The sequence below is a fragment of the Clarias gariepinus genome, chromosome 27, assembly GCF_024256425.1.
Source record: "Clarias gariepinus isolate MV-2021 ecotype Netherlands chromosome 27, CGAR_prim_01v2, whole genome shotgun sequence".
Taxonomy (NCBI): domain Eukaryota; kingdom Metazoa; phylum Chordata; class Actinopteri; order Siluriformes; family Clariidae; genus Clarias; species Clarias gariepinus.
Genome location: NC_071126.1, coordinates 6,569,485 through 6,586,313, shown reverse-complemented (window position 1 = coordinate 6,586,313; position 16,829 = coordinate 6,569,485). Strand labels below are relative to the sequence as shown.

The window sequence follows — 16,829 nt, the reverse complement described above, 5'->3', positions numbered from 1 at the left end:
AGAGAGAGATCCGGCTCGACTTTGAGAGAGTCGGAGAGAGGGAGAGCTACAGTATGAGTCTTAATGAAGAGATGAAAATGGAGAGGTGGTTAATGTGGGAGAGTAGAAAGGCCAGGTAGTATGCTCTTTAGAGAGCTAGGAATGTACTTCCTGCTGCCAGACCTGCTTGGCACAATAGGGAACAGAGCTCGGCGTCTCGCCCCGGGCGTGGGTTTGAAAATCCTTGTTTGTACGCCATCAAAAGGGTTGTGCTGAAGTGAAAGACAGACCTAGGGAGCCTGAAATGCGGGGCTAATTTAAGAACTGATGGGGGCTGACAAATCACTACAAAGAATTGGGAGTATTTATACCTTCACGCGGCCTTGGAAGTCCTCCTTACAATATGCCAATGACAGAGAAAACAAACTGAAGTGTCCGCCTACTTTTTTTTTTTTTTTTTTACATTATCAAACCTGGAATAGAACTTGAGTGTGTGTGGGACTGACTGTCTGTACAGAGACGTGTGGCAGTATGCAGTGTGTGGGTGCGTATGTGATGTGGACGGGGGGATTCTGAGTAAAGTATTGTGAATGTCTTCATGTAGGTGTGCATATACTATATGTGGGCGTTTAAGTGTGTGTGTGTGTGTGTGTGTGTGTGTGTGTGGGTGAGCGAGCATGTGTAGGAGCACTCAGAAATCAGAGCCCGACTCGTGTGAGCAGCCTGGTCGAGCCAGTGACAGGAGAAGAGCAGTGTTTCTCCACAGGCGAGGCTTCTGACTCCTGTTCCCTACGGAAGAGCATCATGTTTATTTTCAGTACCTGCTCTATCAAAAAAGGTCACACTGATGGAAAAGTTCTCTTCTGGAGAAGAAGTGAAAATCATCTCGGGGCTGTCAACTCACAGCACAGGCACTCTCTGACTCAACTTATTTCCCAAGAGTCACCTGTGCGCTTTTAGGGTTCTGCTGCCGAAGAGTCTCCATCCATGAGGGATAAATCTAAGTGACAAGCCTCTATAGTACCTTTCTAGTGCGAGAGAAGAAAGAACGGTGACTCCGAGGACGTCATGCTTTAAATTTGAACCGGGCTTAGACCAACTTTGGACCAGATCCTAGAGATACGTACATAAGACACACTTTAAGAAATGCGGAAAGCACCCTTTATCTTTATTACACCATCTCAGTGGGATTAATTTAAGCCAAGATTACGGTGGCAGTGACGGCCATTTTGACTGAGAAGTGGACAGCTGGCAGGCTTCGAATACAGCAGCTGCACGGTGTGTGCACCACCAGACTCACTGCTTGTGTCACCACTATCTCAATCCGATACCCCCATCATATCACACCTGACATCTGTCCTGACATTTCTGATCTTAACGTAATTACTTTTAATATGTATGAGCAAGCAAGTTAGCGTCTGACTAAAAAAAGTCTGCAAACTCAAGTGGAACATGTATTTACACTTCATATATATATATATATAGTTATATATATATATAGTGTGTGGGCGGGTGGGTTTTTGCTGTGTGTGTGTTGGGGGGGGTTATAAATTGTAAATAATAAAGATAAAGATATACACAGAATATGGTACAAGATGTGAAAAACATTTTTGTGCATGTAGATGATAACTTAAACAACAAACCTGAAACACAATCAGAAACACACGAGGAAAACATCTGGACAGTGCTAAAAGTATTAATAATTGAAAGAAAAAAAATACAGAAGACAACACAAAAAAGTGTGGATTTTTTTGAAAAAGTGTGTTCCAAATAGAAAGCTGCTTCCTCGATATTCACGATAATCTCGGACATGCACTCTATAAAGACTATCCTATGGCAGCTGACTTATTTTAGCCATACCCCCCCCCCCCCCCCCAACAATGGACAAAAAGCAGGATGATCCAACCTGTCAATCGGATGGCGAAGAATATTTACAAACTTTAGGGAACGATTGTTTGGTAGATAATTAACGTTTATTCACGGTTTTGCTTCACAGATATAACAGTCATTTGTGCTCGGAGCATTTCAGAAGTCGTCCTGTAGTTTTAAAATGACCTAGCTAGCTGAAATATGTCACTAACGTATTACTAGTGTAGCTAGCCAGCGAGATGTAATCCAGAGAACACTAATTATGTATTATGATACTGAATGACTTTCTGAACCACATGTCTGCCAAGTTTCCTTTCTGATTAAAACACAGCCAAGTGAGGATACAGTTACTAAGGCAGCTGCTTTCCGAATGGACCACTACTTTAATAAATAGCTGCTTTAAATTTAACTGAGTCTATGAGAACACACTATAAAATATCATCTACTATACTGTACATTTCAAAGGTCATTTATATTTATTAAGAACCTCTACTGCAGATTAAACATACATCTAGATCATTTGAAATAAGAAGCTTTGTGTGTGTGTGTGTGTGTGTGTGTGTGTGTGGTAGATCAGCACGTGGGGGTGTCAAATATTAAAGTTAAATTTAATATTTAACTTTGGTCCAAAGCATATGTATATACACAATCCCAATAAATCACTTAAAAACGGGTACAGATGAACAGATTTGTGCTAGAATTATTGATGGATCTTAATGTTATAGGAAAGAAGGTACAACTCAATCACAGTAGCTGGCTACCACTAGAGTTTGGCACGCGAGTTATTTCAGGAAAGTCTCTCTGGCTTCAGCTCCCCCTACTGGATTGGAAGGTCTATCAACAGGTGGGTGGCTCTATTGCGGGTGATACTGTTGGCAGACCTAACTGTAGGAGCCTCCTGCTCATTCTTGTCCATCATTAAGACATTCATAGTAATATGTTAGATTGATGCCAGTCAACGCGCATCAGTTCGCTGCGACACCACCAGCTTCCTCCAACTCTGCTGTCGGATCTTCACCTAAAAATACACAAACATACACACACTCAGATCAGCCATCCGCCTAATATTGAGTACCCCACCCCCTTTTGCCACCAAAACAGTACCACACTGTGTGTACTGACACGTTTCCATCAGAACCAGCATTAACGTTTTCAACAATTTGAGATACAGTAGTGCTTTAATTGGATCAATGAGCCTTGGTCAGCCATGTTCCTGTCTCTGGATCTCCTTTGTTGGACCGCTTTTGGTAGATCCTGACCACTGCAGTCCAGCAACATCCCACAAGACCTGCAGTTTTGTTCTGATCCAGTCGTCTAGTCATCACAATGTGTCCCCTGTTACAGTAGCTACAGTTACAATGTCCTGTTACAAAGGCACTTCAAAGTGAGTGGGATATATTAGGCAGCAATTCAACTTTTTTCCTGAAGTTGATGTGTTGTAGGCAGTGGAATGTTTTTGCAAAAGTGGGCCAAGGAAGAAAACTGGGATCATGGGAAACAAGCAAGTAGGGAGCAAAGGCTGGCCCATGAAGTCTGATCTAATAAAGGTGCTACTGTAGCTCAAATTGCAGAAAAAAGGTAATGCTGTTTCCAATAGAAAGGTGTCAGAACACATCACTATTTTGGTGGTAAAAGGAGAGACCAACCAAATATTAGGCAGGTGGTCATAATGTTAAGGCTAATTGGTGATCTAATAGAAGGATTTCTCTAATATAAGGAGAAAATATAGCTAGATTTAAAAGAGGCTCTAACCTGCTTTCTGGGCTGGAGGATCTCTGGTTTCATCTGTAGGGCTCAAGTCATCCGGAGGCCATCGCAACTCCCCACTCTCCACTTCTCCAGTCTCAGTGGGCTCCACCACGATGGAGGGCAGTCGCTTGGACAGCTTGGGGTATCGCTCGTGTGATTCCGGGAAACCCTGGAGCACACGAGTTACTTGAGTCAGTTTTTCTCATTGGTGAAGTCATACCCAAAATATCCACTTGCTGTAAATTATTAATGATATCCATTAGAGCACCGAGTTGTCATTATAGCATTTTATTTAGTGCTATACAATCTCTTCTAGAATCAGCATAAGTAAATCAGCAGCCGTCACAGTCTATATTTAGCTTTTTCTGTAATCATTGAATACCAACCAGTTTATTGGAACGACGAGGGGAAAAAAAGACATGGAAAGAAGGTTGAAGAGATCTGAGATCTAGATGAATAAAAGGAATGGGAACAGAACTGTGAATTCTCACTGCTGGCTGCTAGCACAGAAAGAATGAGAGACATTCAGCCTACATGTGTTGGCAGTGTTCATCCACGCACATGCACACAAAAAAGGTAATGATAATTTCCTTTCAAGTCTTTGCCCGAGCTCACTGGGAGCAATCTGAATTCATCTGGTCTTTATGAGCGAACAGACATTGGATTGGCTTTGGGAGCAATGAGAACAAAATGAAAGGGACAGCAATCAGGCTGAAGTGATGGAGTGGCATTCAGAAATAGATCTTGATGACAGAGAGCGATGGAGGGACATTTACACGAGCCAGCCATCCTCAGGGCTGCTGGGGAGCCAGAGATGAGAAGGGCGAAGCAGCAGTGGTGAAATTACACAGAACACTCTGTGCATTCGTGATTGCATAATATAACATCCAATTTTTGTGATTTGTTTCTTTAACGGATAAACCTCCAGATTTGCAGTTTAGACAGCGTAATCTATTATGTCCAGTATATGATGATTGGTGATGAGCAGGTCTAATTATTGTTTTAAGCAATGTGCTTTCATGCATGTGTGTGTGTAACAAAATGTAAAGTATTCCGAGTTCCTTGCCCACCTGAAAACCGATCTTCTGCTCTCCAGATGCACCATAGTCTCCGACAGTCGATTCACAGGTGTTTATTACTTCTGTCATAATGTCCTGCAGCTCAAACCTAAAATAAGAAGCAACAAGGAAGTGATCACCACAAAGCCATTACTGTTAGCGTGTAAGACAACCCTTGCACCCATGCTCTCATTTGCCTATGAATGAGGTAGAGCCAGGTTTAGACAATCCACCTGTACTAACAACAGCTGAGCTCTTGTCTCCATTTTAAATTTGCTGCTCCGAGCCTAAAGGATCTGCCTCTCCCTCTACAGCCTTTAAACCAAGCCGGGTTTTTGGCATGGACCTCATTTGGCTGCTGTTGGTTCAAATCAGCATATCAATCAAATGCGACTGAAATTACATTCAGGTGTTAACAAGGAGCCGCTGATTGGTACAGAATTGCTTGGGAAAGAAAATTCAAATAGTAGTTATAGTGGAAATAAACCAAACCAGCAACGCATTTCTCAGCATGAGAAATCAGAACAAATAATGAGGTCAGGTTGACTTATGGACTTTATTTCCGATCTCTTTTCGAAAAACAGCCCCTTAAAAATAACTAGCTTGGTCCGCTTTCTTTAGTCCATATTGCAACACAGAATATCAGAATAATATTTTAAGTTAAAAAGACTCCCTATGTGTACTGTAGGTGTAATAGTAAAATTCAGGCTTATGCTAACAACCAATGTACTCCATTACACAAAGTCAGATTATTCAATTCTTGCACGTTACTGCATTGCTACTACTGTAAATACAGAGGGGCCCAAGAAAATGTATACACACTTGTATGCATCATTGTATGCCCAACTCGAATTGAATTATGCTGGCAATGTGTAGGATTATGTTTCCTCTAAAGATCTCAATAGTCGCATTATCGTTGAGACAGATCCCAAACTGATCAATAATATTCCATGCAAATATAAGCAATATAATGTTGACACATCATTAAGAATCAGATCGCAAGATTCTATCATATCACATGATGTTTATGCTTGTTGTATGATTATGATCGAGACATGCTGCATTGGATATTGGAAGTGCGTATAATGGATTGTACATGTCATAGGTTGTTCAATTCTTTTCTGGACCCACATCGTCTGTGAAAAGATTGTCTGTTTTAGCTTGTCCTGTACGCACACACACACACACACACGCGCGCGCACTGAACAGACGTGATGGCGCAGAATTAGCTTGAGTTACTGTTAAGATTTGTTAGTGCAGCTTCACAGGTAGCACTAACACGAGCTGAAAAACACATACTAAAGCATTCTTAAAAGCTTTTCATTAAGGCTGTTTATTTTATGGCCTGAGCATCTCTCTCTATTTCAACTGATGACTCATGCACTGTCGGTACAGTGAAATAAAGAAATATGTTCTTAATGCTTCTCTGACATTCATTTCTTTTCATAACCAACAACTGCATCACAACTATTCTCAAAAAGTCTTGCTAACGGTGGAATATATTCCAGATGTTGCATGTGGGTGGACCTTTACCTGGAATGGTTTTACCTAACTTGGTTGTCTTTGCAGTGATCTATGTATTTACAGTATATAAAGCTTTAGGCGAGTTTAAATATTTTTGTTGTAGTTGCACTTAATAGCTAGCATCATTAGCTATCATTTGTTAGCACTTATACTGTAGCTAATTCACACAAAGTCTTTTAGCAAAATAATTAGAGAGGTGCAGTTTAAGGTAAAAGCAGGCTGTAGGAACTACAATGTACAGTATTTAATGCAATACTTCAATGTGCCTATTCCGACCTGATCCTAAAAAGTGTAAAAGTGATTTGGTTGGATTTTATATACATCTTGTAAGAAGAAAATGACCTATTGCTAACCCTGTGTCTTACAGTACTCCTAATATTCCTCATTTATCATTCAGACGCTCTTCTATTCCGCTTATTCTGTATCCAAACTTAAGGCACGAGGCATGGTAAACACTGCAAAGGGTGCCAATCCATCCCAGGGCACATTTAACTTAATTTGCATGTCTTTGGAATGTGAGAGGAACCCGGAGGTAGCCCACCAAGCATGGGAAGGACATGCAAACTTCACACACACAGACCAAAGGCTGGAATTGAATCCTCAACCTCATTGAGAGGTTAGACCTCTCATTTTTTATTCTGTAATGAATTCAATTCCAGTTTATGTCTCCAAATCATTTCCTAGTTTGTAATGCATTATGATTCTGTTAAGGCTTATCTCAGATGTATTCCATCTAATTGAAATTCTGTTTAAATGAAATGACTAACTGTATAATCCTTTACAACAATATTAAGGTGTGTGAATATTAAAACTGGCTACGGTACAAGAGAAACATAATGACTCAATGTTTAATAGTGATGTGCCATTTTACTATATTATAGGGGACATTGAAGTCTGATGGTACCAGTTCCATGGTATTTTTTCGACAGTACTGTCAGATTCTGTCATTAGAGCAAATTGTACCTAAAGGTATACCCCAAGCACCACACTATGGTACTGCCATAATACATATTTTGATAGGCTACATATACTATAGTATGTTGTAACTACTGTAGTTCTTCAATGTCCTGGATAGTACATTGAAACACAGGATACATATGTTATGCATGTGTTCATCTACCCTAAAGGTAAAATGTATACAGTATGGAAGCACTATGTAACATTAGCCAAATACCATAGTGTATGTTGAAAATCCTAATATTACATACAATCATATGGCAGTACTGCGCCATACCATATTAATTGTGGTGCAGTATGTACAAACTTACCATACTAGATACCTGCTGAACTTTGGTAGTCACTGTGGAAAGCAATAAGTGCCATGGTATTCACCCAAGTATTGTGGTACACACTGTAGTACTACCATGGTCCCATCCTAATACTATAAAGTCCTATGGTGCTTACCGCAGAGATTATATTATGGTTTTATGGTAATTTTCTGACTGTCTGAGACCTCATTCGATTTATGAGAGGTCAAACCTATTGACTTTAGTCCAACTTCCAAGCAAAAGAAAATAGGCTGTAATGTTTACTTTTAGCCACTAAAAAACAAGAAAATATTTGTGATGATTTGCATCTAATGACAGATATTTTAAAAATTAAACATATTTTTCTATAACTATATATAAGATACATTTCTATATGTAAGAGAGTTCAAAGCCTGTTGACTGTCGAAATTCCAAGCAAAAAGAAAAAAAATAGGCTATAATGCTTACTTTTAGCCCTTGAAAAACATAAAAAGAAAATATTTGTGATGATTCGCATCAAATGACAGAGATATATTACAAATTAAAGATTTATTTTCGTAACTATTATAACATTCATTTCTGAGTTCCTGACTCTGATTGGTCAAACGATGATCACCAGCAGCTTTGACAAAAATTGTTAGAATTCAGAAGTTTGGTTTATATTAATGCCCTAGTTCCAATACCTTATTGTTACTATAGTAACAGCTCATTCACGAGGGCTTGTATGGTGATGCTTAGCTGGTGATGATAAGAGATGCTTAGTTGTTGCTTATGAAAGGATCTCAGTCGTCAAAGCTTTGTGACATTCAAAAGTTTTCCACCACAGGAGAATCTTCAGGACAGAGAAATGTGTGCGTTTCGGTTTTTCAGCAACATGACAAGACATAAAAGGAGGCTGTTGTGGGAACAGCTGTTTATGTAATGACAGGAACACACTTTTCTTGCAGACATTCTATAACATTAGATTATAAATAGTTGAATGAATAACATGTGGTGTCTTTCATTAATCTTGGACGGATCACTGTTGTATCATGTATTGACTCTATGGAAAAAATGAGGTGGTCAAAGCCTCACACTCATATCACACGAGATGGCGTTGTTGTGCCAAAGATATCGCAGCCGTGCTGATATTCAGTACAACAGCACATCCCTCCCTGAGTGTGATGTTGCTTTTATATATCACTTCCACAAACACTATTTATTATTAACAGAATATAATTTGTTTTTTTAACCAGTTATTTTGCTCCGCCATTTTCTATCCTTTTGCGTCTGACAGAACTAATACTAGTAATAAAACTAATAATAGTATTATGTAGCCAAAAGGTAGCCAGTAATACATAGAGTTCAACTTCCCAGTGTTGTTATGCTCTATGTCAGCACTGGTGGAATGCCTCTCATTCCAATCTGATTACTCAGTTAGAACTAACTGTTGTATAATTCACACCAGTCACATCACACCATGGATGTCGTCATGGATTATTTTCCTATCCGAGCATGCTTTGTCATGATTTATTCATTACATAACACACATTTGAAAGCATCATGACTATTAAGGCGTAATCTCTGTTCTAAACCAACGGCCTCATGCTAATCTGTTTGATCACGGATAACACCACTCTGTTGCGTCTTCCCAAAGTGAGATAAAGGGACAAGAAGGCCAAAGCTACGTATCATGGGCTTTGATGTTCTAAGCTCATAAGCTTTTAAGTTTTACAGGTGACAGGTGGAACAACAGTACCGTGGGGGCTAAGTTCCACTTGAGCAGAATGTCTTTTGAGAAACTCTTATCCTAACAGCAGCATTGCAGCTTATCTTCTGTGATACAGGTGTCAGTGTATCTCAGTTTACTCAAAGTGATATTGGGGGGGAAATGTGATGAGGGGGTTGCAGTGTGTGGGCAGATGAAAGAGAAGTGTAAAAGAGCTGTAATATAAAGCAAACAAGATTAAAGGACAAGAAGAAAAAAAAACGCTGGCCATGACCTTAAAGTGGTCAGGATATTTCCATGGAATAAAGCTTGGACATGGCAAGTAGTGAAACAGGTTATTACTGTGTTAATTTATATATATATATATATATATATATATATATATATATATATATATAAATAAAAATTAATATATATAAATATATATATATATATATATATATATATATATATATATATATATATATACGTAGGGTCCTGTCAGTGCAACTGACTGCAACAGGGGCCAAATTTAGAATACACCTGTAATATGACCACGGGTATTGCATTCCCAGAGCAGATCTTAAGTGTTTAATGTTTTTTTTGTTGCGACAATGAGAACACGTAATACTGGGTATTTTATTCCACAACATTTTGATTTGCATTCTGAAGAGTATGAGACTATAAGTCAAGATGGATGTTTAACTTGCCAGCTAGGATGCCCAATCAAAGGCATAATTTAATACTATGGTATGTTGTGGACAGTGTTGGGTGTACTTTGTAACGCGTTAGGTCCGCTGTTTAAGTACTCAGTTATTAAAAAAAAAAAGTTTAATACATCATTAAGACAATTTATGTTATCCGTGAGCCAGACAGCAGTCATTCCCAATCCTTTAGTGTGTGTGTGTGTGTGTGTGTGTCTGTGTGTGTGTGTGTGAAAATCGTCCAACAAGCTCCGCCCCCAAAAACCCGCCCCCCTCTGTTATTCCTGCTGTTATAACCCTATCTCAACTATGCGGTTTGACTAAGCAAGGACCGACGCACGGAAAGATGGAAACCTAATCTCACGGTGAATCATGATGAACCGTACTTAGGTTGATTGGGTTGATTTGACGGTATTTACGTGATGATGGTAGAATAATTATAAGATCTTGACTAAAACATCATGCATCACAAAGGAGTTTTATTTTCTGCAATGGAAAAGTACTCTAACTAGTTCCTTTTATCAGAAGGTAATGCTGTAAGTAATGCAAAAGTAATTTTGTAACGTAATTAGTTACTTTAAAAAGTACCGTCCCCCAACACTGGTTGTGGAAATTTATTAAGACGTAAAGGATTAGTGTATAAGTTTTTCAAGCCAGTTGTTTGACAGCAGTGTCAATTGTCAGAAGAAGTTGGATTTAGATTGGTCTATCATGGAAGAGATTAGTCTATGATCGAGAAAACAAGATTTCAACCTTTGGCAGGCAATGGAGACAGATAAGTCAATTGAAATATACAGTATGAGATGTAGGCATATAATTAAAACATGTCCAGTAAGCCAAAACAACTTCATCGATGTATGTCTATTTACACTCGACGTGCTGGAAGCTGGGTTACGTTAAGCAACAAGAGCTAGCATGAAAGTGTGCGCTCATTTTTTCATCAAAGTTAAAAGCAGAAACAAACACCATTTTGATGTTCAGTAAATATTGTACAAAAAAATATATTACTGAAGACACAGTGAGGAAAAGTATGTTTGGATTGTCAAAGAAGAGAAGCCTAGATAATTGTAACACCACAAAACATTATGTCCAGTATTGTGTACATTCGCCGTTGTGCCACTGATGTGGCTCTTGCTGCTCGGGGCTTGACTCCACAGGACCGCTGAGGGTGTGCTGTGGCGTCTGGCACCAGGACCTTGGCAGCGGAATCTTTGGGTGCTCTAGGGTGCATGGCGGGCTCTCAGTGGATTGGACTTGTTCGTCTGGTGCATCCCATGGATGCTTGATCAGATTGGGACCCGGGGTAATGGCCTTGGGCTCTCTGCCTGCGTAATTAGCTGTGGTGCACTGAGTATTCTTGTGCATTTCTATCAATTTATGCGGCTTTGACTTTTTTTGGGATCAGCCTGGACAAGCCAATCTTTGGTCCCCACATGCATGGGTGAGCTACGCAGTGATCCTTGGGTGCCCATGATCCTGTCACCAGTTTGCTGGTATAAAATTAATAATCACCGTTAGTGTGTTCATTTTGTGTGGTGTTAATGGTATGGCTGATTGGTGAAGTTTTGTTCCTTTAAAACGATCAGTTTATGCTGTTTTGCAGTTGGTTTCTTTGCTTTTGTGACCAATGGATTAACACAGGTGAGCATTTAAATGCCTGTTTTTAATACTGTTTCCCAGGACAACATGCCTCCTGCAACCCAGCAGCCAAATCCCTTATACTTTTGCTGTACATTCTAAACAGTAGAACAATCTCTCCCTTTCTCTCTCTGAAGTTGTTTAAGGCAGGACTGATTATTCATGCTTGTTACTATGATCACACTGGCCAACACAGCACTTACAAATGCTGCGCTGTCTGTAGGCCCCCTTGTTATCATCTGAGCCTTTTCATTGGTAAATTTGAGCGGCAGAGACAAAGAGGGCTTGAGTGAGGGATCAAAGCTTCATGCGTGTGTTTGGTGCCATTTATAGCAGGACAAAGAAACAGTCAAAGCCTGCATCTGTGCACTGCCACACAAAGCCTCTATTTGGTCATCAAAATATTTTCAGACAGTCACCCCTAATTACATGGTGGAGTTTGTCCAGAGATGATCAAATCAATGTGTGTGTGTGTGTGTGTGTGTGTCCGTTGAAATCAATTTGCTTCTTGGTAAAGAATCCACTAGAAATGATTCCTAAAGTCTTAATATTGAAAGCTTCTACCGGTGGAAGGCGACATTTGGACAATAGAAGGGAAATGACTGATTTTCACAAACAGGCTAGTTTTCTTTCAATTAATAGTGCCCTGAGGTGTTGCTGTGCAGGGCTCGGTGGTTGGTAGGCAAAAAATAGAGATGGTTCCTGAATAATTTAACGTCACTGGGTGCAAGGACAGAGTTCACCCCCCTCCCAGCTGTATGGAAAATCTTATTCAAATGCAGGGAAATGATGGATACTGGCCTGACTTGCTTTGCTGTTGTCATCAACCAGTGAGTAATGTGGACATAGTGTCTTACAGGTAACATTATCTTTGCCCGTCCCAGATGACGGGGAAACTTAAAGCAAAGAGAACAATGTAAAGTATATAGGAATATAGGGATGGCATAATAAGTCAGCACGGAAATCCTGGCAAAGTGCGAGGCGGGTCAAATAGCGACAAGCATAATGTGTTAAGTGAGTGGGGGGGAACAACAGAGGTGGTGTTTTAAAGCCGTTGGAAATTGAGCAAGTGACTGAGAATACGTTTTAATGTGAAAATGATCGTTTAAAAGAAAGCTTATTTTAAAGGCAAAAAAGTAAAAAAAAAAAAAAAAAAACACCTGTGATCACTATGCTTTAGGCACTATAAATTTAATGGACACACAATCATTTGAAAGCATGGCTGCCTTAAATAATGCAAGATCAGTCTATAATCATATGATCTATAACCATATAATCAGGCTAATAGTACAGTGAAATCCATATTTAACTTGAAACCAAGTCAAGCGGTTTTACAAAAAGGTCTAAGTAGAAATGTCTCCATATTGCACTAAAATATTTATTGAAAAGGATTATTGGATTATTTTAGACTGAAGTGATAAATTCATCACTACTCTCAAAAGGTCTAATAACAAGCAACAAGCATAGACAGCTGGACATGTCTACAATAGGACAGCAAATCAGTTAGTATTCTTTAAGTCTTAGTGTTATTATCAGGGGTGTTTATTATAGACTGGATTTTTTTCCCCATCCTCAGTCCTTATCACTCTCAGTATCATGTCTGATAAAATGCAAGAAATGTAGAAAGCTGCCCGTGTCATTGTACATTTTTAAACTGCAGGTTTTATTCTACATTTTTCAATAAAACAATGAAAATATTCTGTATATTGTATGTGCAAGTGTGTATTCCTGAGCATAATAAAGCAAGGATTCTATTCTGTATCTCATGTTAGAAATGACTTACCTGTGTGCTGCTGAAAACCTGTAAAAGTGATCTCTTTTCTCCAAGCCTGCTCAGCAGACTGATGTTAATCGCCTGAAGGAGATGAAGGAGGAGGTTCTTTTTTTTTGCTTCTTCTCTCCGGTTGTGTGTGTAAACTTCACACAGGGGCGCACAGATCCTGAGCGTCCACGAGCGTCTGCGATTACAGAATGACAGGAGGTGCGTGTGTGTGTGTGTGTGTGTGTGGTGTGGTGTGGTGTGGGAGCGTGTGTAGTGTAAAGGGGAGGGAAATTAAATTTGGTTGGGAGACTTGTCGATCAGGGTTTCCTTTTCTCTCTCTCTCTCTCCCTCTCCCTCTCTCTGTGCACTTGCTTTTTAACTATTCTGAAAATTAATTTAATTCAATTACATTGTAGTTGCATTGCCTTTGAACATTAAACGTTGTCACAAGAAAACGGGATGTAAAAAGGGATAAATTTATCTTTATAGCCTTCTGGGGGGGTTTTCCTGGCGTTGTATGTGCAAAATTATATATAGTATGGTATCTTCATTACTTTGTTGTTTACTTGTCATTTTATTTAGTATCTATGAGCATTGCCTTTTATGGAATTTTTGGGCGTCACCAAAGGCAAATCGACTTGACTGGGCACAAGCCCACTAATTTAGAAATGTTATGTAATGTAAATTTGGAATGTACAATATAAGCATGTGAGAATGACAAAAAAACTGATTTCATTCAGTCACCTTTAGCTTTGATTACGTTGCACAATGTGGTGGACAGATCATGTGTGAAAATGATTACTCATGTTCCCAGAAACACCCCTTTATTATTTGAGTTCTGGAATATGCCTGTGCCATCAGTGAATAAAAACAACATAGATGTGATAATCTGGTTATTCAGTACATTCGGGTCATCAGCTGACTTCATTTTATTGCCACATAACATTGCTAAGACCTGACCAACTGAAGCAACCCCAGGTCAGAACACTGCCTCCAGAGGCTTTTCAGTGGGCACTATCCATAATAGGTGCATTGCTTCTACCCTCACCCTCCCACGGCTCTGGAATAGGGTCATTCTTAACCCTTCAGACCATATGACCTTTTTCCATTGCTCCAAAGTCCAATCTTTATGTTCCTTAACAAATTTAATCCTTTTTTCTGATTAGTCTTTTCTTATGGACACACAGGAAATGATTAAACAGTTGCATTTTCTGTTGAATTTACCCAGCATCTGAATTTATATTTAAGCAGATTAATTGATTTTTGTTTCAGTTGATAACTTGGCCAAATACAATTGATCAAGAACTGGTGTTTGGATAAACAGTGAAACAGTGACTTTTAAGCTCTATACAGAATTGTTGCCTTTATGTATGGCTTATTGGTTAATATTGTTTATTCGTATCTCCAGGGCTGGGGGTTCACATCTTGCCTGTGGTTTGTATCAGGTTTGCATAATCTCCTGTGCTTGGTGGGTTTCCTCCAGGTGCTCTGGTCCATGCCCCGCACTTCCAAAGACAGGTGGTGCAGGCTGTTTTGCATTACCAAACTGTCTGTATTGGGTGATTTTGCCCTGAGATGGGTACATGAGTTTACCCCACCTTGTACCCTGAATGCTCTGCGAGAGGCTCCGAACCCCATGTGAATGGATGAATGGAAGCTTTTACAACTACAACTACAACCTGGATAAACAGTGTTTATTTGAAAAATATCCAACATTCATTTATTCATTAATTCATCCATTAGGTTATCAGTGCAATCAGCTTTTTTGGGTCACTTGTTGCAACTGTAAATATTTTGAATAAAATATTAGTGTCAGCCGCAAAATAAGCATTTAAAGTACAAAGTATCTTGACTGGCGATGCTGAGTATTTACGTATTTAAGTGCACCTGACATACTTGAATCCTGCAAGAGTTAATCCAACATTGAGGATTTTGCTCTGCAAGGATGATTTATTCTCATTCATGTATTTTTAATTAAATGGGATATAAATTCTTAATCAACTATTATTGATCACGTTACTGGATTAGACTGCCTGGTTGGCAGGTAGGACTGTAAAAGTGCTGATTACTATTTTATCAAGCGCAGAGAATTTCTTCGATCCTACCGGATGACCATGTATATCTGAAGGTAGATATGGTAGAATTATAATTTTATAATTCTGTGTAAATGTAAAAAAAAAACAAAAAAAAAAAATGGTACATCCTATAAGTATCGGACCTAATTGTATCAAACACAGATTAGTGTGAACCTTCCAGAGAGCCCAGTACAGGTGAGGTCAGACAGTTCCTTTGAACTTACCTGTTGGTCATGTGAACTCAGGTACCCTCATACTGTACATATCAAGCTGACATCATGCTGTCTCTCTCACACACATATACTACAGTCCTGCTCACATTACACACTAAGATCACTCACAGTCAAAACCAGGGCAAGAGGTGAAATGTCAGGGTCAGCGTCGTGCCGTGAGCAGCTCAGGTTCCCACTGATTCAACCGTGATGTTGTAAAGAGGAGCTAATCATGGAAAGTAGACGCTTCTATTCCTATCCAGTCATGGTGATCATCTAACCTCTCTGCTACCAAACGGAAAATCGTGTCAGCAAGTGCACTTTTCCAAATGTCTCACATTTAACATGCTCATTGAAGCCCGTAGCTGTAGCTCTTGGGGCTGGGACATCCACTCATGGGAAGATTGGTAACTGTCTTGAATACTATCCACTTAATCATCTTTCTTACTGTAGAATGTTGAAATTGCTTGGAAATGGTTTTATAAGTGAATGCTCCAGACAAGAAAACTCCCAAAAACTTCTGCTTTTGAAGATGTCTACACACCTGCTGACGATCATTCAATCAAGGGCTGATGTTTACCAGCACCTGGCTGCAACTTACTCCATTAAATCTTGTGGAATTAAATTTCAAGCACGTGCACTAATATTGCCCGTATGGTTTTTCCTTTTTGGCTTTATTTGTGTTAAATAAATAATGGCATTGTGAAAAAAGTTATATGTTGTTGTTCATTTGTGGTTGTATTTGCTTAAAACGAAGACCCACTATGATCAGATGATTTTTTTATTATAAATTATAATAATAATAAAGAGGAGGCTTTAATTTTTACACGTCTGTACACTGCCTTCCCAAATAAAAGTCAAACACACAAAGATCTCATTCAATAACCTTTAGCTTTGATTACACACAAGGTGGTTTCCAGGTCATGTGTGAAAGTGATTTCCCATGCTCCCAGAATCATTCTTTCACAACCTCTGTATTGAGTTTGTGCCACCAGGGAAGAAAAACTCCATGGATGTGATAACCTGGTCATTCAATACATTCAGGTCCTCAGCTGACTTTTACTGCCACATTTTACTGCTGCAACTGAAGCGACCTCAGATCATAACACTGCTTGCAGAGGCTTGTACAGTGGGCACTATGCATAATGCATCATGCACTTTCTTTCTTACCCTGATGCACCCATCACATCCCAGGACTACGGTCATCAGACCACATGGTGTCTATCCATTGCTCCAAAGTCCAATCTTTATGCTCCCTAACAAAGTAAAGCCTTTTTCAATTAGTCTTATTAACTAGTGGCTTTCTTATGGACACACAGCTGTTT

The 16,829-nt window shown here is 39.3% G+C and overlaps 1 protein-coding gene across 2 annotated transcripts; it reads right to left on the bottom strand.

The window, feature by feature from the left end:
* Nucleotides 1–1,877: 1,877 nt before the first annotated feature.
* On the bottom strand, nucleotides 1,878–13,442 carry si:dkeyp-72h1.1 (uncharacterized protein LOC799956 homolog). Of its 2 annotated transcripts, none has more exons than XM_053489304.1 (4): nucleotides 13,239–13,442; nucleotides 4,668–4,764; nucleotides 3,601–3,766; nucleotides 1,878–2,866 (listed from the first exon to the last, which is right to left on the bottom strand). In XM_053489304.1, the coding sequence occupies exons 2-4, from the start codon at nucleotides 4,743–4,745 to the stop codon at nucleotides 2,814–2,816; spliced, it is 297 nt and encodes a 98-aa protein (XP_053345279.1). In that variant the 5' UTR covers nucleotides 4,746–4,764; nucleotides 13,239–13,442; the 3' UTR covers nucleotides 1,878–2,813. The 2 variants fall into 2 exon arrangements, with proteins under 2 accessions (XP_053345279.1, XP_053345280.1); XM_053489305.1 differs by lacking the exon at nucleotides 13,239–13,442 and adding an exon at nucleotides 4,889–4,977.
* Nucleotides 13,443–16,829: the final 3,387 nt, after the last annotated feature.